The 22,991-nt window shown below is 38.7% G+C and overlaps 2 protein-coding genes across 4 annotated transcripts in view; one reads left to right on the top strand and one right to left on the bottom strand.

The window, feature by feature from the left end:
* Window positions 1–13,792, top strand: part of LOC139946869 (uncharacterized) — a 33,237-nt gene extending 19,445 nt beyond the window's left edge. Inside the window, exons 6-13 of one of the 2 annotated variants that reach the window (XM_071944618.1) lie at window positions 370–468; window positions 2,934–3,032; window positions 4,040–4,138; window positions 5,133–5,210; window positions 5,906–6,043; window positions 7,403–7,558; window positions 7,927–8,151; window positions 8,672–13,792. In XM_071944618.1, coding sequence (XP_071800719.1) covers window positions 370–468; window positions 2,934–3,032; window positions 4,040–4,138; window positions 5,133–5,210; window positions 5,906–6,043; window positions 7,403–7,558; window positions 7,927–8,151; window positions 8,672–10,291 — 2,514 coding nt within the window. In that variant the 3' untranslated portion in view covers window positions 10,292–13,792. The remainder of the gene's footprint in view (window positions 1–369; window positions 469–2,933; window positions 3,033–4,039; window positions 4,139–5,132; window positions 5,211–5,905; window positions 6,044–7,402; window positions 7,559–7,926; window positions 8,152–8,671) is intronic. The other variant, XM_071944619.1, reaches the window with a different exon arrangement.
* Window positions 13,793–13,993: 201 nt separating this feature from the next.
* On the bottom strand, window positions 13,994–22,377 carry LOC139946870 (acetyl-CoA acetyltransferase, mitochondrial-like). 2 transcript variants are annotated; one of them, XM_071944620.1, is made up of 13 exons: window positions 22,283–22,377; window positions 21,488–21,541; window positions 21,113–21,230; window positions 20,377–20,472; window positions 19,829–19,929; window positions 19,346–19,438; window positions 18,571–18,723; window positions 18,304–18,355; window positions 17,729–17,821; window positions 16,914–17,027; window positions 16,384–16,448; window positions 16,062–16,219; window positions 13,997–15,353 (listed from the first exon to the last, which is right to left on the bottom strand). In XM_071944620.1, the coding sequence occupies exons 1-13, from the start codon at window positions 22,340–22,342 to the stop codon at window positions 15,233–15,235; spliced, it is 1,278 nt and encodes a 425-aa protein (XP_071800721.1). In that variant the 5' UTR covers window positions 22,343–22,377; the 3' UTR covers window positions 13,997–15,232. The 2 variants fall into 2 exon arrangements, with proteins under 2 accessions (XP_071800722.1, XP_071800721.1); XM_071944621.1 differs by lacking the exon at window positions 21,488–21,541 and having other exon boundaries at window positions 13,994–15,353; window positions 22,283–22,356.
* Window positions 22,378–22,991: the final 614 nt, after the last annotated feature.

Consider the following 22,991-nt stretch of genomic DNA (forward strand, 5'->3'; position numbering starts at 1 on the left):
GGCTTTGAAACATTGCGACCAATTAAGCAGTGAAGTTAATAACGAAAAGTCCTTTCTATCCACAAAAGCGAAGGTAGTAGTCCCAGCCGATTGTCTACCTTCCCCCCAGGTAGTAGTTAAAAAGCAGGACAGTTCTTTTCAGAACTGAAAAGTCTCCCAAATTCCGAAAATCTACTTCGCGTTAATAGAATATATGCAAGACAAGTTCTCAAAAGAAAGTTATCATTAATATCAACCTAGCAAGTAGACATATACACACGGTGTTACTGCAAACCAAATATATAATGATACCTCACCATGCAATGCCTCAAATCCCATAAATAATTTCTACTTTGTGATGAAAATTTTCCACTCTTCTGATTTCTTTAGCATGGTAACCGACCCCTTCACCAATCATGTCAGAACGGTCATAGTGAAACCACACGGATACTCCTACGAGGTGGATCCCATCCAAGCATCAAGAATAACGTAAGTAAACTTGAATATAGGCTCATACTTTGGTAATGACCCTGAGGAGAAATTGTGTAACTTTTATCTGAACATCTAATTGTTATAAAGGTGGTTATGGTAGTAAGTATTCTGTAAAACTATTTTATCAGAAGTCAATAAAAGTATGTCAAAATATTTAAATCTCCAAAGATTGCCTGCAGGCAATTTAATGGAAATTTTCCATGGCCAGAGATGCCATTGGTACTTGTTAAACGTGGGTAGATTCAATGCTCAGTCTCCTGACGATGACCAGAGCAAGCTAGTCGAAACTTGACACCAATTTAAGAACTGACTCAGCTGTAGTACAGTTAATTACGATCCTATAAGCTAAAGTAGTAGTCCCAGCCTATTTTCTATACCATCCCCCCCCCCCCCCCCCGGTAATAGTTAAAAAGCAGGACAGTTCTTTTCAGAACTGAGAAGTCTACCGAACACCCGAACAATCTACTCCGAGGTAGTAGAATAAAGAAAGACAGTTCTCTAAGAACAAACTCTACCTGGCAAGTAGATACAGACATGGTTGTAATGCAAACCAAATATATATTGATACCTCACCATGCAATGCCTCAAATCCTATATAGATTCAATGCTCTTAATGAAAATAATGTGACAGTTTATTTGATGTCTTCTCAACAAGTTGACACTGTATTCAACTCAGTAGGGGTAAATAAAAGAAGCAGCTGTTATTTCTTCAAAAGGGGATTAAAAAAATCCTGCTCTTTTATAGCACTTTCGATACTGTTCCCACGAGCCCCTTGCAATCTATAACTCCAGGGGTTACCAAAAGTGAAGATGCAATCATTTTTAAACAAACCTCCGAATATTTTGCTCCAAGTCACTCAAACCTTTTTGTCAACAATGACTTTTGCCTCATTTTACAAAAAAAAGCAATTTGTGTATAGAATTCATTATGGCTTTTTGAGAATTTGAAAGAGTAAAAGTACATGTTGCCTTTTTATCCAAACCGCTTGACCCCTCATTCTATCAGTCGTGCATGAATAGTTTTTGAGTAAACATCGGTGAATAACTATAACATTCCATGTACATGTATTTAAGTTTATTACCTTTATTGCACAAACATCAAAATGCATCGTGAAGCAAAAGGGAAACTCCAAACAGGCACCCAGGCCCACTAAATGGGGACCCTTGATCACACAATAGAACATGTTGACATACTATACAACAGTTGGATTTATTTTGCCTGCATTGTCGCAGACTACAAACACTCTGTGACGTCTGGGCTATTCACGTTTTTTAAGGCGCAGCTGTAAAATAGAATAGTACAGATTTCACCAGGTGAAATTATTCTGCAACAATTGTGTGAATGAAATGCATTCAATATTTGTTTTCTATAACCTTATACAAGTACAATAGTGCTTTTTTGTAATTTGCTTATTTGTATCTTGTATCTTTCTCTCATTTTTTGTTTTATTGTTCTCGTCATGCACGTGGAGGTATTTTGCATTAGGCGCTTTACAAATGTCTTTTTATTATTATTATCCTAAGTTTCGTTCGAAATTTGTTTGTACAAAATACAAACTCGTCATCCCAACACTCTTTTTGAGATATCGCTTGAAATCTGGAGCGTTTACGTCCATGCAGGAAGAATAATCCTGTCCAATCCTGATTGGAATACACAATCTGAGAAAACATTCCGCCTCTCAGATTCAAGTTTCGGGGGATTCATTCATTCAGTCGATGCGGAGCATCGGATGATGGCCCTCCAAACACGTTGGTCCTCCATTGCTGTACGCAGCTCTTCCCGACACAGTCCAGAGTCCCGGCACAAGGTGTCCACATAGGTGGTTTGTGGTCTACCTCGGGAACAGTGACCTTGAGTAGGGGCCCAAAGCACAAGCTTGCTCGCTGCCAGCTCATAAAAACTGATATATTTTTACATAACCACATTACTTCAAAGTGAAATGATTCTTAAAATGCTTTATACTATCGAAACATGCTGTCAGCTTCTAACCAACTCAATTTTCATTGCCATTAAGTTTGAAAGTGATTCCATTTAGATTTATTATCTCTTCAAGCTTAACGATACTAAGTCAGATTTTTTGCCCCAAACATTAAAAAATAGATTTGTTTTGAGTGAATGGTATTTCAAAGAGTATCACCCACTCTAACGACAAAAAATTTAACTTTTACTTTTAATGGCCAGGAACCATGACAAAAGTTTAAAGCGTTTCTTATAAAGCACATAAGAATTGGTCACGTGATATATTGTCCTGACAAAAACTAATTTTGAGCACTTTATTTCACTGCTACTAATAATTGGCGGACTTTTTCGAGCAATGGCTCAAATGAAAGCTCGACCCCCATCAAAATAACTATTGAATTTTAAATCAAAATTTTGGGGTCAAATCGGCCAAAAATCTGACATAGCATCTTTAACATTTTTTTTACAGTGCTTTTGATTGTTCTGTTTTTTTCTACTGTAGAATGGTGAGAGTCCATTACATACAGCTGCCCTGTTTGGTCACATCACCTGCTGTAGGATACTCATCAGTGCATCCAGCAACGTCAACACCACCAATGCGGTAGGTCATCACTCATCAATAATATCAACACAAATCAGTGGCAAAAATGTTGAATCTTTTTGCAAAAACATTGTATTTTGCACGAAAAATGCTTCTTACAAAAATGGTGCATAGGCCTACACAATGTACTTGTTTTGTTTGTACATCTGGGCTTAAAGACACTGGACACTATTGGTAATTGTCAAAGACCAGTCTTCTCACTTGCTGTATCTCAACATATGCATAAAATAACAAACCTGTGACAATTTGAGCGTGATTGGTCTTCGGAGCTGCAAGATAACTATGAAAGAAAAAACACCCCATGTCTCACGAAGTTGTGTGCTTTCAGATGCTTGATTTTGAGACTTCAAGTTCTAAATCTTTGGTCTCGAAATAAATTCGTGGAAAAATACTCCACTTCAGAGACAGCCGTTTCTCACAATGTTTTATACTACCAACCTCTCCCCATTACTCGTTACCAAGTAAGGTTTTTATGCTAATATTTATTTTGAATAACTACCAATAGTGTCCACTGCCTTTAGTGTTTGTTTTTGTTTATTTGTATGGGGGTTTATTACTTGCTTGTTTGTTTGTTTGGATGTTCGTTTGGTTGTTTGTTTGTTGTGGTTTTTTGGTTGGTCTCAGTTGGGTTTGTCAGTTAAGTGTGCTTGTTAAATATTTATTGTTTTTATTTTATCTAATTTTAGTCCTCATAACGCCTCTTTTGACTTTGGCTTTTAAATTTTCTATTTTTCTTGTGTATAAATTTTCTCCTGTGCTTTTTAAGATGTTTATAGAAAAATGTAAATCTGTATTTGAATTCAGTCTCTGGACTGCGACAAGCAGATGTTTTTACAATAAACCAGTGATAGTAATAATAATAATTAACACTTTCAAACTCACAGGCAACGATAGTATTTCAAACACACTGTTTCTTGCTTTTGCAAAAACGTATCTCAATGCATGATTACACAATGATCCAGCTGATTCAGAGACGAAATAATATTCTTTGATGTGTTTTGATTCAGGAGGGGAACACACCTCTTCATGTCGTCTCTGGTCTTGGAAAGAAGAAGATTTCCAAGATATTGATAGAAGCTTCCACTGATATCAACATCAAAAACAATGTAAGCCATCATACTACATCAAATATTTGAAGATGCTATGTCAGATTTTTGGCCCCAAACATTAAAAATTGATTTTACTGAGTGAATGGTATTTCAAAGAGTATCACCCGCTCTAACGAAAACAAGTTTAACTTTTACTTTTAATGGTCAGGAACCATGACAACAATTAAAAGCGTTTCTTATAAAACACATGAGAGTTGGTCATGTGATATGTTGTCGGGATGCCGACAAAAACTAATTTTTGAGCACTTTATTTCACTGCTACTACCACTGCAATGGCTCAAATGAAAGCTTGTAACTTTCTCGACCCCCATCAAAATACCTATTGAATTTTAAATCAAAATTTTGGGGTCAAATCGGCAAAAAATCTGACATAACATCTTTAACACAAAGTAATTTTCACTGGCTGTGTGGCATCATGTTCATAAATATTCCTCATTGATACAATTTTCCAAATCAACTCCACGTCAGAAGATATCAGCAGGACAAGTTATTATTTGAATTGTGTAGTCTCCTCATTGAATGCTACATGCTACAACTTGATGTCTTTAGATGAATTGATACACCTTCTTAGTCCTTAGTATTTTAGAAACTTACCCTGCGTTGGATTGCTTTGACATTTGGGTCAGTCAGGCAATATATTCTTCCCACTTCAGTCTGATTTCCTGGTTTGTTTGTCCTTTGAAAAATCAGCAAAACTTTCATGAAATAGAATGACAAGTTTATTAAAGCCTATACCCAGACAATATATTAATGTCTCCACAGACCAATTTAAAAAACATCTGAAAACACATCTCTTTTCTGTTTAAGCTTCTCTCTTTTTTTCTCTTTTTTTCAAACATTGTGTATGTAGCTTTTCTGATAAAATTTATTTGTTTTTTCGCATTTTCAGTTTTTGTAAACGCTGTGATATACTTTTCTATGGGGAATGTTTCTAAATTCTTGTTATTATTATTATCATTGTTATGATTGTTTTTTTATTTTATTTTATCAGAATGGAGATACTGCATTGGAGGTAGCGAGGAAGAACAACCACGCAGACGTTGTCATGTTACTGCTAGCAGCCATGAAGGTATCCCCATTGACACAAACAAAGAAAATCAACTTTAATACTGCAAGTCTCAGACGTATTCAAGTTATTTAATAACATTGTGAGGACCTGGTCTTCACTGCGTGGTTATGATAGGGTTGGTCGCTGGTTGCTGTTAATGGACAGAGCCGAAAACAAGGTCCATTAACAGCGACCAACCACCAACCAATTATGGTGAAGTGTCTGGCTCAAGGACCTGGGGTCCTTTACCCATGTGTGGGTTGTCGTGGCCGAGCAGTTAAGAGCACCGAACTCAAGCTCTGGTGTTTCTGTTCAGCAGAGTATGGGTTCGAGTCCCGGTCGTGACACTTGTGTCCCTGAGCAAGACACTTGATTGACTATAATGGCGTCTCTCCACCCAGGGGTAAATGGGTACCTGTGAGGGCAAAGATGGTTCTTGTGATTGATTAAGCTTAGTAGCGCATATTTGTTGCACAGGCTGTATACTCCCCAGGGAGCTGAGATGGTTCAAGGAATAAATTAAATGGCCAAGTGACCCGGGGTATTAATGTTGGAAGCGCTTTGAGACGCCCTTCCGGTGTGAAAAGCGCTCTACAAAAATCAATTCTAAATACTATTAACCGCTTAGCCGTGACTAGCATCTTTTATATTAAAATTATGTGTGTTTATGAAAAGTGTTTGTTGCACTGACTTTAAATCGTTTATTCTCCCTCAAGTTACAGAAAAGCCAGTCGTCACGGCAGCATCATCACCATCATCACCACCGGAGCAAATCACCACATAAACCCCTCACCACTCACCATGACAGAGAGACATCGAAACCAGAGACAGCTCATCATCGTAGACACGATAAGGTAATATTATCCGTTTCCTTATTGTTCGGAGTTGCAAAGTTATTGCTTGTTGAAAAAAGGGCAATTCATATGTGATACAAAGAGTGGCTCAGCTTGTTTGCTTTCGACCCCAAATCCATGTGTTTTGCTTAATGTATTGTGCTAAATGCGTGATAATGAAAACACACAAAGCAGCACACAATTCCATGTATTCATATTCCAGTCTGACGCTTCCATTTTGAAAGAGCAAGGGCCCTGTGGCATTTACTTATTGGTAAAGGGCTATGAGGAAATTGAAGATTTCTGTGGGAGTATATCATGGGGGCACCAAGGCAATGACTAGGGGGTCACTAAGGCAATTACATGTGCATGTACGTGTGTGTACATATAGTTTTGTTTGTTGTAGTTAATATTGATCTTTTTATGTACCTTGCTTGTAACCTTTCTCCTTCAATAACCCATCTTAGATTTCTGTTTTTGTTTTTTCCTCTTAGTTTCCTGTTTTTGATCCATGTCTTTTCTTAATTGCTCTGTATTTTTACCATGTAACTTTGTATTGATTGTTTATAAGGCTCTGAGGGATAGTAGTTGTATACTCTAGGTATGTTCAGACAGCGTACTTGGTTAGACCCGGACCGGTTTAACTTTTGAGGTGGTTGTAAAAAGTTGTTCCCCTTGCGTTCAGACAGCACTGAGTTAAACCCAATACGGTTTATCTTTGGTTTTAAGAGGTCAAAGCAAACGCGACACTGTTACTGTAACATCCAGTTTTATTGTCTTGTTTATTGGTCACCATGTGTTTATGTAATGATTACGGAGGTCAATGGGTCGTCTATGGTGAGTTAAACCGGATGTGGTCTTTTTTATTCTGTCCACAGTGTTAAAAGATAAACCCGAAGCGGTCTAAAGATAAACCCCCTCGCTGGTCAGTCTATCTTTTTTGGGTTGAACTTGATTCGGACTAACTTTAGTTCCGTTCAGACACACAGAGTTGAACTTGATAGGGTTGAACTATGAGTTAAACCGACTTTAGTACTGTGTTTGAACGACGTCTTTGTCTAAATAAAATTTCAAATAAACAAATACCATGTAACATGTGCCTTTAACAACTGGTATTCTGCAAATTATTGTTGTGCAGAACAAGATTGTTATGCAGTATTGTCTGTTTAAGCATCTTTATGAAATTTGGCCCTGGCTCAGTATTTTGTAATCTAAAGGATATACTTATATTTATAATTAAACGGCACACTGGCAATTTGGAGGGAGGGGAGCCTTTAATTGGTAAAATTTTCTACTTAAGCAGCTCTATGAAACTGGGCCCTGACCAAATGTTTTGTATCCTAAAGAATTTGATGATTCATTTTCATTAAAAAAAAACAGCACACTGACAAGGTGGATGGCGGGGAGCCTTCAGCGTCTCGTGTGAGAGGCAGGAGAGAACTTCGAAATGAAGAGACGAAAGGAGAAGATCCAGAACACGCAAATAAAGGGGAAGTCAAGAAGCATACCACCAAACATTCTGCACATGCTAAGAAGGTAAACTTAAAACACTGGACGCCTTTGATAATTGTCAAAGACCAGTATTCTCACTTGGTGTATCCAACCATTAAGTATAAAATAACAAATCTGTGAACATTTGGACTCAATTGATCATCTAAGTAGCAAGAGAATATTGAAAAAAAAAAAAAAAAACCTTTGTTGAACAAATAGTTGTGCTTTCAGATGCCCTGTAAGTTTGACCAATCTAGAAATCGTTCTTGCATTTGCTGGATCTAATGATAAACAAACGTATTGGGGCGTTCAGGATCATATCCTAAGAAATCAAACAACTTTCTGAAAAAGGAAGTCGGAGGATTTCGAACCGTGCAGCATTAATGAGTCAAAACGGTTGTTCCTCACTGCAGCCTGTATCCAGTATGCACAGAACACATGAACCCACCGCTCAAAAAACACAACAACCCACCGTTCAGAAACAAGTTACATTCGTCAAGGATGAGTTGAGGAACAGACTATTATGGGAACAGCAACTCCACCACCAGATACACAGGGTGCCAGACAAGGGTCGTCATCACAAGCACAAACATCATCAGAAGTGTCTGTACAAAGATGACGGAGGTCAAGTGACCCAGGTAAACATTTACCAACATATTAAATTTGATTTACCCTTACACCGATGTGTGTTGGTACTGTGTACTATACTCCCGAGTTTTGTGAAAAACAATCCCAGGCACATTACTTGGGTGGGACTCGTACCCACTGCATTTGCAACTCTAGAGCAATGTCAGTATCCCACCTGAGTATGCCTGTGATTTCTTTTCACAGAACTCGGGAAAGTACTGAGTGTACAGTTTTAACACGCATCGGTGTATGGGTGACGAAAATTATTATTCTGTATCCCCGATGCAAATTTAACACCTCTAAAATTTACCAACATGTTCAGATTCTGAAAAAAAAATCAAGTTTTTGTACTTTTGTTTGGATCATGTTTTACAAATCATGCTCCGCAGGGTTAAATGCCAAGCACGTTCTCACGTGGTATTTCGTTGCCGAGTATGTCAAGTTCCATACTAGCTTGTGCACGAGGAGAACCCTGCCTGGTCTCATGAACAATCTCTTGTTAATTTTGTTGTCTGTTTTCTTTGTTGACAGGGAACAATGAAGGAGACTTGCACCTGTTCAATTTACATCCACAAACTACAGAACCAATTGGAAGCCAGCAAAGAGAAGATGCTGTCTGAAATAGATACCACCAGGGCCCAGTTTGAGCACAAACTCAGTACATTGGACAAGAAGCTCACCCATCAGGGAACTTGCCTGGACCAGCTCAGTAAGGAGCGCGTGGCCGCCGAACGGACAGAATGCCTGCATCGGATCGATCGCCGTATGCTTCAAGAGAGGGCGCTGTGGTCTGAGGAGTACGAGCGAAGGCTGAGCTATGTGCGCGATGAACTCCGGCGTTACTTCGAGGTCAGGTTAAAGACAGTTCAGGAGCAGCTGTCGGTGTATTACCCACCGAATGAGAGAAAACCTTTGCATGGAAACCCTTCTGGTTTTGATAGGATCTCGGAAGGAACGGAGGATTCTTCAGGCTCAGATAAGGACCCACGAAACAGGTCCAAGTCGGGCATGTCTGGACATAGTGGGAGATTAATTCCGAGGAGGAAACAGTCACCGAGTCCAAGTAGAAACAGTACTGCAGTCAGTGTGGACAGGAATCTAATCCCACCGAATAACCTGAGGGTTAATGGACCGGTTAATCCACAAGTTTACCCAGGGAGAGACTATCAACCACAAGGACCTGCCGTTGATAACTGGGGGCGGTCACGGGCGGAAAGTCGTAACCCCACTCCGAGGGGTAGAAGAACGGGTAGTTTTACACGAGCTTTGCATCGTAACGCATCCTCAAGCCCTGAATTGAGGGCGTATGACAGTTCACATAAGGAGCTCGTTTCGGCTACCTACATCCCACCTATCGCCCATCCAGATCTGCCACAGTCTTCCCAGCCGAGGGAACCAGAGAGCAAGGCTATTGCTGCTAGCTTTAATTTCGAGACGGAATCAAGCGAGGACGATACGTCCAGTGATAGCACAGTCCGTTCCCAACTTCAGTCCCGCCCTCAGATCATCTCAAACCACCCAGAGAAGCAGCCCCAAGGCTTGGGGAGTACATATTCCGAAGAAAAAGCTATGTCCACGTCTGATCGTCCGTTCCAGCGCCTCTCAAAAATTGCGCTTGAGCAGAAAGCGCAGTACGAGAGTCTCCATAAATCTCATGAAACAATGCACGAGTACGGCGCATCCTGGCAACAGCCTGAAGACGCTCATAGCGGAACATACGCACAGCTTACACACAGCTCACTAACGCAGGAGATGTACAACCTCCCATCAGATGCTTCCACAAAGTCTCTACCTCTGACGTCTTGCGACCAAACCTCCCCGGACTTAGTCTCCCAGTACTCTTCCAAATACTCGCCGCAACAGTCCTGCATATCTAACTCGTCGTCGGGAGTCTCCTCCGGGGACACGGCGACCACCTCCTCCCGGCGATCGCGGAGGAATCCAATCGACGATGTCCTGATCAGAGCTCTAGCGATGGAGAGGGAGAACAATAATGACAAACAGAGTATCTCTCAAGAGCAGCCTAGGGTAGGATACCCGGTGGTCGCTCAACAATCTGTCTATGTTAAGAATTTTACACGGACGGAAATGGGGCCATCAGGCGGTATGCAGAAGACATCATCGAGGAAAACACATGAACTTCAGATATGAGTTAATCTCATAGAAATAGAACCCGGAGAATGCTGAGTGTCTCATTGTGCGTGCGGTTTCGTTGTGAGACCATTTTTATGGACGCGCATACGCCATTTTCGGAACGCGTGTATGGCAAAATATTTTGCCATACAATTTTGCCATACAATGACATCATCATTGACCAATGAAGACACTAGAAATGGTCTCTGTGCGCTGAGATCTTGCCATTTTGCCATACGCGCGTGTCACACGATGATAATTTTGCCATACGCGCGTATTGCGCGGTATTGATACGCCGCGTCCACAGATGACACAGGGGGTGGTCGAGCTCAGCGTTCTCCGGGTTCTTTTTCTATGGCTAATCTCCAACTCTTACCTTATAGACCATTAACATGCTGTCTCCATCTTGGTCATGTTCCTTGTATCGAATAACAATAATGAATGCTAATAATCATTTTGAAAATAGGAACCAGACTATTTTGTTCTTCCAGCCTCGGTTTGGTTACATTGATGTCAATGGGAAAAAATTCAAGATGGCTGCACCGTGATAAAGGTCTATTACACCCATGTCTAAACACAATACAGGTATGGGATCTTGTGACGGGGTCCATGGTGTTTTGTACACCCGAGGGGGCAAATAGCATCTGAGGCAAAGTTGAGGGCGCCATTTTCCCCCATGTGGGTGCACAACACCCATGGACCCCAACACACAGTGTAAATAAACATGACATCTTTTGCTAGAATTGATTGAAGTATCCTTTTTACACAGAGTTGGGGTTTTGTTCTTCCTTTTTATCAGTCACTCAAAGGAAATAAAAATAAAGCTAACAAACTTGTAGTGCTTTCAATACGCAGTCCGAATATAGGACAGGAAAGCTCAAAATTCTGGAATGATTTTTAAAATCTGTCTGTACAACAGACAATTTAGGCCTACAGACAATATAATTGTCTGATTCAGAAATAAATAAACAAGTTAATTGCTGCAGAAGAAAACATGCAAATGCAGGGAAAAGTTTTTCATTTCCATGAAACGTCATTCTTCAGACTTTTAGAAAGCCCTGGCCCAATCAATTACAAAAATTGGTGTGCTAATTATACAATATGTTTGGGCGAAATAATTAACTATTTAATTGAGAGTGCAGATAACTTGTGCTGCAGGGTAATGGTGTATTAGTCTAAAGACGATTCCAAAGACTTCAGCTGAATACATTTTTACTTCCAGTTTATAAAGAATCTTGAATCGTTTAAACAAAATTCTTGTTTCAATCTACATTAACCACTTGGTTGTGAAATCATAAAATCTCACTTGTTTAGTCTTGGCTTTAAAGAGTTTGGGTACTTTTTTATGACACAAAACACGATGTCAACAGGTTTACATTAAACTTACACGGTTTGAAGAAAATGATTGAAGAAAGCTTCCCTTAAAATAGAACTTGCTGAGGTGCTGTAGTTTTTGAGAAATGAGCCAAACAATGTCACGAAAATTACATATTACGCGACTATCCTGAAAACATTGCTTTGTGATTTTCACTTTTTTTTCTCTCAAAAACTTGACGCTTAATGAAGCTGACACTTCTACAGGTAAATATGTATGATTACGCTCAGACATTCCATTGTGGAGCTTGCACAGGCATGCACTCACCTAGCTACGCCTCATTTCCCATGTACAATGAGGGACACATGGTACTGTAATTCGTGCTCCAAATCTCCCATTTTCTGTGGGTTATTGTGTAATTCCCCATTCTAGAATTACGGTTGTTCAGTTTGTTGGCCATCATTGTGTTCAGCATAATGGGAGGCAAATGCAAGACACCAGCATACCAAAGCTGATAATCAGCCATGGCATACAGCCAAGGTTTTCATGGTGAAGACGATCCCGTTTTTCTCAAAAGAGAACGACAAACTTTATTCATTTTATAAGAACCTTTTTTTGTACAATACTCGGGCGCTTGAGTGTTTTTAAAATAGTAATGTACAATTTGACCCAGTGGAAATTAACAAAACTTACATATGTATACATGTACATGACTTGTCAGTGTTTGAAGCTACTGCGCGATTTTATTTTTCCAGCTCAATGTTTTGTTTGTAAATATCACATAAATTATATATTTGCTTTGAGCATTTTTCCTGTTTTCTGATAAAGTTGTAAACAATGTAGTTAATGTAATAGGCCTACATGTACATTTGTATTTTGGTTTTGCATTTTAAAGGGAAGGTACACGTTTGGTATTTACTCAAACAAACATTAACTTAAACACTGACTTGGTAACGAGCATTGGAGAGCTGTTGGTAGTATTAAACATTGTGGGAAACAACTCCCTCTGAAGTAACGTAGTTTTTGAGAAAGAGGTAATTTCTAAGTTAGTAATTTCTCACTAAAATAATAAAAGATTTCTAGCTAGAAGTCTTTTATTCCTCTCTGAAAGCACACAAATTCGTCCAACAAGGGTATCTTTTCTTTCTTCATTTTCTCGCAACTTTGATGACCAATTGAGCCCAAATTTTCACAGGCTTGTTATTTTATGCCTATGATGGGCTACACCAAGTGAGAACACTGGTCTTTGACAATTACCAAACGTGTACCTTCCCTTTAAATTAAGTAGGATTTGAAACTTTGCATGGTGGAAATACAAAACAGTAAAGTTTGCGGTAACGCCATGTAATGATAATATCTAAATGAGTTGGGGTGGTTCTGAGAAGAACTGTTGGTTATGACATCTTGATAAGTATGCTCTAATCCAGAAGTTGATCAGAAATTGATCAGATCATACTAATCGCAACGTCTAGTTGAAACCTACGGTTCTTTTCAGAACCGCCTCAACTCAATTAGAGATTATCATTACATGGTGTTACTGGTTTGGTTGCAAAATTGTGGTGACTCTAGGTCCGGATGGCACAGAATTTTCTGGTTCGAAACATGGCTAATTGAAGATAAAATTTTCTGTTGTGTTTGGCTGATGGAATAATTCAGAGATGGAGACAATGTTTCCTAGAAAGACACGTCTCCGGTGACATCACAATCTAGGCAAGTGGGTTTAGTGCTTAACCCTCCTACTGTCTGACAGTTTAATAACACCCACTGTGTTTTTTAATGATGGATAAACCTTTATGTGGTATTGTGATTGCATCTACACAGTATATAGTCAACCCTCCTACTGTCTTACCATTCATTACCATACACTTTGGTCTTGAATGATTGATAAACTATGCCAATATTATATCATATGGTGAATGCATCTACACAGTACATGGTCAACCCTCCTACTGTCTTACCATTCATTATCATACACTTTGGTCTTGAATGATTGATAACCTATGCCAATATTATATCATATGAATGCATCTACACAGTCCATGGTCAACCCTCCTACTGTGTGACCATTCATTATCATCCACATTGGTTTAGAATTATAGATAATCTATGCTAGGCAACCATACTAAATTTTCTGGTGAATGCATATACGCAGAGCACTCATTGTACAGTTAGATACATGAGAAAATTAAATTAGCTGCTGCAAACTGCTTTCCAACCAAAAGGACCTAGAGTATAAATGCAAAAAATAGTTAATGGCCTGACGTTTTGACCCCAGCAGAGTCTTTCTCGAGGGCTAAATCAGATTGAAACATCAGTACAGTAACTATATTTTGCAGTGAGATTTATGCCGAGTTGGCGCCAACAAACACAACATGTGCATTTGAATTATTTACAAAAAACAAATCTATGGCCCTACATTTAAGGTGTAGAGATGAAAACTTACAAAAACAGAATCAACACCCTTTTTTAATTGTGAGGGAAGTTACCTTTATTTTTTATTTTAAGTAACGTTTATTTTTATTTTATCTATTACATACATGTATGTTGTGTACAATCTATCTTTTTAACCCCAATATTTATTTGAAAAGTTTTATATACGTCCAAGTCTTTTCATGTTTTAGACCCTATATCATAATTTATACATGTATTCATAAATCAGATCTTATTGAGTCTTTCAATGATATTATGCATATTTAATATTCAAATTAATCCATATTTACTGTGTACAGAAGTAGTTTACTAAGAGATATTGACATGCATAGTGCCTTTAAAAGACTTCAACTAATAATGTATCGAAAAATATTTTTTGAAAAAATGATATTTTGATAAAGTTTGAAAACTAAAATCATGTGCTTTCCACTTTTTAGACTGAGATGCGTTTTATTGAGAATAAATCATCTGTGCATCATATCAAATACTCGTGAAATCAACTGATTTAGGGATGTCCAAATAACCTCTTTTTCAAAAATTATTTTACTTCAAAGGGAGCCGTTTATCATAATGTTTTATACTTAATCAACCTCTCCCCATTTCTCGTTACCAAGCAGGTTTTTTGCTAATAAAGCCCGGTTCATACTTCATGCGAATGCGAAGCGAATTTGACGTGAATTTGACGTCGCAGCGATATTCGCAAGTGAGTTGCCCGGAGCCGAACTGCTGCGTACATTCGTTGCGATTTTTGTGACGTCAACATTCGCTTCGCATTCGCATTCGCAGGAAGTATGAACCGGGCTTACTTAGTTTGAATAACTACCAATAGCGTCCCATGCCTTAATGGCAGAATACTACTGTCATCTTCATTCAGTCTCCTGTCAGTCAACTCTCAGAGCCAACATGTTTTCAAAGTGGACTCGAAAGAACACTTAACAATGCCCTAGAACCATTTTTAAAACCCTCTTGAATACAATATTAAACAATAGATGTTAAATTTGCATCAGCAATAAAGTTATTTTATTATTTTCTTTTTTTTCTTCACAGAACTCGGGAACTCGGAGTATACAGTGCATACACACAACGGTGTATATGGGTAAAACCAATAATATAAAACAGTATCTCCGTAAAGCATGTCAATAAATATTTGTTGATAAGTTCAGGGTGAAAAAAAAACAAAAGAAAAGTGAGCCTTCTCTAAGTTACTGAAGAGTTTAGAGTTTCTCGATAAGAATTGCTGAGGCCCCACCGCCGCCATTACAGATTCCCGCCAGACCCTTCTCGCCAGATTGCAGATTATGTACCATGTGTCCTGTGATTCTTGCCCCTGACATTCTGCGGGAAATAAATAACAATAAATTATGTCTTCTTTGAAGGATATGTGCACCGTCGGTACAGTTTGTTTTGTTGAATGTCGGGCCTGATACTTAACAGAGGCAACGAAGGCGATTGCCTCGATGCCCCCTGGTCATTGCCTTGGTGCCCTTGAAACGCTCCAGTAGAAATTTACAACCTGTACAAGCCTGGAATGTTGTCAATCAAAAGTAGTATTGAATGAAGAATGATTCGTGGTTAAACAAAGAAAAATTGACAAGAGCAGGATTTGAACCAACAACCTCCAGATTAATGTGCCGGCGCTCTTCCAACTAAGCTATCTTGCCCCACTTTGTTTGCTCAGGGTGTGAGTCAGAAGCCATTATACAACTGTTAACTGCTGTGTAGCCAGGGATCACATCAAAGTTTCCGATACAACCTACGAAGCGGCAGCCAGGGATCACCTTATTTCAGTTTTGGAAACCACACTGGAAACTTAATACTGGGTGAAATTTAAATGATTTGGTGTTGAACAAAGAAAAACTTACTAAAGTGAGATTTGAACCATCGATCTCCAGACTAATGTGCCAGCCCTCTTCCTATTTTGTCAATTTCTATGCACATAATTCCAAACAGTATAATTGATAAATCAGAAATATTACTCATTCACTGCACATACCCCTTGACCCTACTTTGAATAAATCTGCATAAATTAAACTACGGACTCACCCTATGGGGTGTCCAATGCTGACTGCTCCACCGTTGACGTTGACTTTACTTGGATCAAGCCCAAGGAGCTTAATGTTGGCTAATACCACAACGCTGAATGCTTCATTCACTTCAAACATTGATACGTCCTCAAGCTTCACTCCCGTTTGCTCCAAGACCTGTCCATCAAAAGAAGATTTTAATACTCGGGGCCCATAATGTTAAAGCGCCCTGAGCGTCACTGAGTGACGGGTATGTGCGCTGTATAAGAAGCCACTGTTATTATTATTGTAAATATGAATAGTTTGCAGCAGGAAATAATGGTGTTTTCTTTTACATGTACCTTTGGCATGGCATATGCCGGTGCAATAGGAAACTCAATGGGGGCTACGGCTGCATCGGCAAAACCTGCAGAAAAAAAAGATGAATATTTGAGGTAATTCTCTTCAAAATTTAGTGAATATTAGGTATATTAATTTTGGTTTTACCCTAACACCGATGTGTATTAGCACTGTATACTCAGTACTTTCCCATAATAATAATAATAATAATAATAATAATAATAATAAAACCACTGTATACTCAGTACTTTCCCATAATAATAATAATAATAATAATAATATCACCGTGAGGTCCCTATGCGCTGTAAAAGGAAATCAACAAAGTAAACAGATATGTTTTTAACCGAGTTTTGAATTGTTCTGATGTCTCAGCCTGTTTAACAACCTCGTTCCAAATAACCGTCCCAAGTTCTGTGAAAAAAAAAAGGCTTATTACTCGGGTGGGATTTGAACCCACGACCTTTGCAATTCTAGAGTAGTGTCTCACTAACTAAACCTCACAAAAAACAGCGGCCACTGAAAGAGTTCATACCTAGAATTCTTGCGAGTGGTTTGACTCCTAGTCTATCAGCAGCCTGTGATGTCATTAGAACCATAGCTGCTGCTCCGTCATTCAAGGTGCTTGCATTCCCAGCTGTTATTGTACCTGGAGAGTGGAAAATAAGGAAAGTCGTAGTCACTCTTGAAAAGAGAAGGGGTTCGCCCCGATGTTCCTGGCTTGATTGGCAGCATGTTGCGCCAAAGCACCTTGTAAACCATTACATTATGCTCATAATTCAAACATTGTCCAACATACCTTGCAGGAAAATACTGTATGTTTAAAGTGCCTTGAGCAATACTGAGTGAAGATAAGAAGCCACTATTATCATTATTATTATTATTCAGGCAAAATATTTTTTTTGCAGGATGCTTACAACCATCACCATATAACAAGAAGAATTACTTGGTTTTTCTGTTCAGGGCCATTACCAAAGTATGGCTTAACTGTCACATTTTACTCCTCCACAATGTCTTCGGTCCACACTTGAAATAACTCGCTTGAATGCTTCCCTAGTAAACAAAGTTCTCGGTCAAAGGCTTTCCAGTGTGGCTGGGCCAATGATTTTGAACAATCTCCCTACTGGCATGAAGGGAATCTGTTGCTTCATCTGCATTTCATAAACTTCCAAAGACACATCTTTTGATGTTAATTGCTTTCATGTGCCTATGATCTTGATGGAATAGCGCCTTATAAATTTTAGTTGTTATGTCATGTTACGTTACAAACAGTTGGATAATCATTTGAGTTTCTCAAACATTCTTTCTGTCCCACCTCAGTCTCATGACTCTTTCTTATGAGTCACTTACCATCTTTTTCAAAGACAGTCTTGAGCGACGTAATCTTGTCAAAGTTGACTCTATGATACTCCTCGTCCTCTGCCACTACAATGTCCGGCTTCCCTGCTCAGACAAAAAAAAGTAATTTGTTACATAGTCATAAACCAACAAATCATATTTGTGATTTGAATCGTCAAGTTTAGTTATTTGGTCTTCTTGTACTGGGGTAGGTGGGTCCAGCAGTTGTCAAAGAAAGGTTCTCCCTAAAATTTGTATCAATTAAGTATTAGTATTCTTTATTTATTTTGTAATCCACACCTTGCGAGGTGATAGTCCACTATTATTCAGGCCTTGTGTGAATGGCGACTTGAATAACAAAAACATTCAACAAAATTCTAATTATATCAATTTTGGTTTTTACTCATACACCGATGTGTGTTAGCACTGTATACTCAGTACTTTCCCCGAGTCCTGTAAAAAAATATCACAGGCATATTACTCGACTGGGATTCAAATTCACGATCCTTGCAATTCTAGAGCAGTGTCTTACCAACTAGACTACCAAGATTACTGAAATTCTAATTGTTATTTAGAAATCCTCTCACCTCTCCTTTGTGGTACATTGACGGGGACAATCTCCTTTTGGAAGACGCCAGCCTAAACAAGAGAAAGACATTGTGAAAGATAAAGCAATAGGTTTCATACTTCAAAACATAGCTTCACATACCTTGCAGAAAAAAAAATACTGAGAGCTTCGATACAAACCATTGGGTTGTGATAAATCGTATTTAAAAAAAAGCTAGTATTATTATTATTATCAAAAATTTCCAAACACAAAAGAAGCAGAGAACTTCAGAATGTTTCAAACTTACTGCTCCGGCTGCTTGGCTTTTCTTGTAAGACCCCAGAGCGAATTCATCTTGCTGGGCCCGGGAGATATCCAGTTTCTTAGCCGTGTCTTCCCCGCAGTTTCCCATGTGGATCTTGTTGTACACGTCACTTAAGCCATCCTTGACAATTGCATCCTTGTTTTAAAAACAAACAAAAGAAAAAAACACCTTTTAAGTCTATCAGGCCTCAAGACAACCCATTGCCCCCACAGAAACTGCCATGGTGCCCTGTGCTTTTGCTGTGGTGCCCTTTGCAAAGGTTCAAATACAGGTTTACATTTTCCTCACAGAGGTGCCCCTTACTAGAGGGAATTTGCTGTGCCCCTTCAAGAGCAAAGTTCCAGGCCTGTAGCCGATTTCACAAAACTTTACGCAGCTGCGTAAGTCCACTTGCGCAACGTTTATGGCGTAAGTTGCGCCATAGGCGTTGAGCAAGTGGACTTACGCAGTTGCGTAAAGTGTCGTGAAATCGGCTGCTGGTCTAGAAACCAAAAAACCCATGGCGCAAATATCACCTAATTTTCTATCTCTTGTAGGAGAGCTACTTTAATGCATCTGAACTGTATACAATTAACTTTAAGCATGATTGAAGACACCTTTAAACAACAGTTTAAACAAACACAAACAACTGAACAGTATTCAAACCTGCACAACTCTGCACTTAATAAAGAAGATAAAAGCAAAGTCATTTCGCAATGGATCATTCAAAATCATGTGGAATATGAATATTCATGTGACCGTTGACATAATGACCGACCTCAAGGCGGTGACCTCCATAGGCGGGTTCGGATCTTGGCATGAGGAATGGAACGTTGGACATACTTTCCATACCACCAGCAACCATCACATCCTGGGGGGAAAAAAGATTAAAGTTTCTGGTCAAAATGCAACCATGGTCAAAATGTACTGAGACTACAGTGTCCCGAAACTGACAACTTTATCCACAAGTTGAAGATTGGGGAGTGAGAAGAAGGAATGCACTGATCTGGAAAATAGACATGAGCAAGGGCCTGGTCACTATCTGCAGTCAATATAAAGCTTCATCTAATAAAGCCCTTCATCAAAAATTCTGCTCATAAGTGGAGAATTTCCGCAGCGTACAGCTATCCAATAAGCAATAACTAGACAGGGAATCCATCGCAAAAGTATCAATTAACATGGCATTTTTTTTGGCTGGTGCCGTGATTCTGCTAAGTGAGATCTTTACCTAGTTAGGGTAAAGGTCAAGCACGATATTTACCTGGTGACCACACATGAGACTCTGAGTTGCCATCATGACTGCTTTCATTCCGGAGGCACAGACCTTGTTGATGGTGGTACAAGGAGTGCTGAGAGGAAGACCTGAAAACCAATCAACAAATAATTATTATTATTATTTGACCTCAAAAAATACAAGTACATCAAAAAGCATACTGTAAAAGTGAAAAGATACCACACAAAAACCAACCATCGTACAAATGAACACAATCATTATTCAAGCAAAAAGTCAAAAGATCAATTTCAGTTTGATTGAATATCATCTAAATTCAGGAATGAACTGAAAATTCTCTGTACAAAAAAAGTGATTTTTGGAAAAGTGATGTCCTTAAACCTATGTGGATTTTGATAATAAAATTCCACTTGAAGGGGTATAAATCGCATTGGCATTGCATGTGCTTCTTGTTTGTTTGAGGCTACAGTGCTTATACAACTCTACGATTGAGACAGTACTGTCTATTTAGTAACTTTGTAAAACATTCCAAGGTTCATTCAGAAACACTGGTCACTAGAGGACAGTATTGTTCGTACCAGCTCCGAGGGCAGCCTGTCTCGCTGGTGCTTGGCCTTCTCCTGCCTGGATCACATTCCCCATGTACACCTCCTTGACTTCTTCATTAGGGATTCCTGCAGGAAGAAAAGTAGTCACAGACTAAAAAATCTACCTTTATTTCAGTGTTTGTGTCCGTGATTAAAAGTTGTTGAAGGGTTGCATTTGATTAATTAAGACCAGGTCAACAGAGGCCATTGCGTCTGTGGCCTGCATGCACTTCCAGGCCCGTAAAGCGCTGTATAAGAACGCAGTATTATTATTATACTATGAGATTTTATTATTATACTATGCGGTTAAGAACACCGAATTCAAACTCTGGTGTTTCTGATCAGATGAGTGTGAGTTCGAATCCCCAGCCGTGAAACTTGTGTCCTTAAGCAAGACACTTAACCATTTCTTCGTCCTTCAGATGGGAGGTAAAGCTGTTGGTCCCATGTGTTGGGTAACGCATGTAAAAGAACCCAGTGCACTTTTCGAAAAGAGAAAGGGTTCACCCCGGTGTTCCTGGCTGTGGCTGCTGTCTGCGCCGTAGCATCTTGTAAGGTGCTAAATAATCGGGTCTCAAAATTTATCACTGCAATTACCTATCTTTCTGAAAGTTTGTATATACTTTGAACAGCGCCTTGAGTACCTTGTTTGGTAGATAGGTGTGGTATATAAGACTTCGATATTATTATTATTAATTTAATATTATTTTGTTTTTAAATACCGTACCTGCTTTGTGGATGGCTTCTTGGATTGCTATGGCACCAAGTCTGGTTGCTGGGACGCTAGCCAAGGTGCCCCTGAATGATCCAATGGGGGTCCTTACTGCACTCACAATCACAACATCCTGGAGAAGAAGTTGACATCACTAGTGATTTATTGGGACTGTTAAGTTCGCTTGAATTATTAGCTGTATTTTGTGTAATAAGATTGTGACTGTTATAGTGTAAATATTTGATAAAATGTTGTAACTACGTCATGTTTAGTTGTAATAGCTACCAAGAAAGGTAGCAAAAGCTTCAAGTCAATGGGTCACTCCACTCACTAAAAATTTCCTGGGTGAAAAGCCATGGGAACTAAAGCTGCATTTTCTATTCTACTTACATTAAGTCCAGATGCAGTGGCTAGAGTTCTCCTTAAGGATTGGCCCCCTGGCAGCTTTCAAAAAGATTAAGAATATAAACAAAAAAAAACAGTTATAACCAAACAAAATTAACTTGATAAAGTCTAAAACTCATTCATCCAACCTTTGATTCGTTCTAAGGGATTAACACAAACACAATTGAAAATTTATTTGATCATGTTGTGAAGCTTTGACACTTATGACAGTCTTTCCCAGTCCCATGCCACAAGGGCCAGCATCAGAAAGTCCCACTGTTGACCTGTTAATCTAAATAATTCATTTGGGAACCTTTGGTAAAAGGTAGTGAAAATCCTATTCAAATTTTATTAAAATAAAATAAGTAACAACACTTAGAGAAGTATATTATAATTACAATTTTCAAAAAATTAATAATACACTTAATAAATTAGGCCTATCCTAAGCGACATGATCGATCACCAGATCACTAGCCATGAAATAGAATAGAATAGAAAGAGAAAGTATAAAAACTATAATATAGTCATGTAGAACTATAAATGACTCGGTTCGAACCTCATGCATAGTTCCCTTCAAAATCTCTTCAGAAAACGCCTTGGTCCCTTAGAAGGCTTTTTAAACATTGATTTGAAGAAGTTGAGAATGAGACTTGAGTTGATTAGATAGAGAGTGAGGGAATCCCCCGCCGTAGCACCAGCAAAACTTCAAATAATTTATGGGTGATCTACTTTAAACCAATGGCCCTTTTAAGATCACATATCATTCTTTAAGTCACTTTAACCTTAGAAATTGATACTTACCCAAAGAGATTTGGGAACATTTATAAGACGATTCATTGCAGCCATTGGGATTTTGATCATGTTGTATTTTTGCACGGCCGGTCCAGTAAATTGAAGGGCGCCACCAACAGTTCAAAACTTTCCATGTATTATTCTTAAAGGTATGATTTTATAACCAATTAATGATCACAAAGTTTTTCCCTGAATTATTATGTTATGCTCAAACTATTTTATTTGGCAACTGACTTTAGTAACTTACAGCCCAGAAAATTTAACTGATAAGGTTCGAAACTCATTTAACCTTAGATTTGTTCATAAATTAAAAGGGATTCAACTGGTTTTTTTTGCACAATTCCCGTCTCAATTCATGATATTGATAACGGTAAAAAAATGATTGGATAATTTAATAAATAAACCCACAATACCAGGTTATAATCTGATATCTGCTGTATTTTATGACCATCGCAAAAACAATAAGAAATGCTGGTACGCTATATAGTGTCGGCTAATGTATCGTATTAAATCCCCCGCCTTTTTTATAGACATATTGTGTTGGTTATCCTCCATGGTTGTATCCACTTTTATCAAATTTGTTTTTCAAGTGTGGACTTAAGTGTAGATTTCTTCCGGTGACTGGTACTTGCCGTATGTGGCGGACAGAAAAATGATATTGCAGTACAATCAAGATGCCCCTGCAGTAGTTGCGATAACCTAACCCTCCTCCCGACGG

Source organism: Asterias amurensis, chromosome 14, assembly GCF_032118995.1.
Source record: "Asterias amurensis chromosome 14, ASM3211899v1".
NCBI lineage: Eukaryota > Metazoa > Echinodermata > Asteroidea > Forcipulatida > Asteriidae > Asterias > Asterias amurensis.

What these genes read in the sequence shown, in the direction of transcription:
- LOC139946870 (XM_071944620.1), bottom strand. Translation starts at nt 22,342, where the DNA reads ATGATCAAAATCCCAATGGCTGCAATGAATCGTCTTATAAATGTTCCC. An exon ending in ACAGGCTGCCCTCGGAGCTG is followed by an intron (nt 19,930 to 20,376) that starts GTACGAACAATA and finishes ATTGGTTTTCAG; the next exon opens with GTCTTCCTCTCAGCACTCCT. An exon ending in AAAGCCAAGCAGCCGGAGCA is followed by an intron (nt 18,356 to 18,570) that starts GTAAGTTTGAAA and finishes TCTCTTGTTTAG; the next exon opens with GCTGGCGTCTTCCAAAAGGA.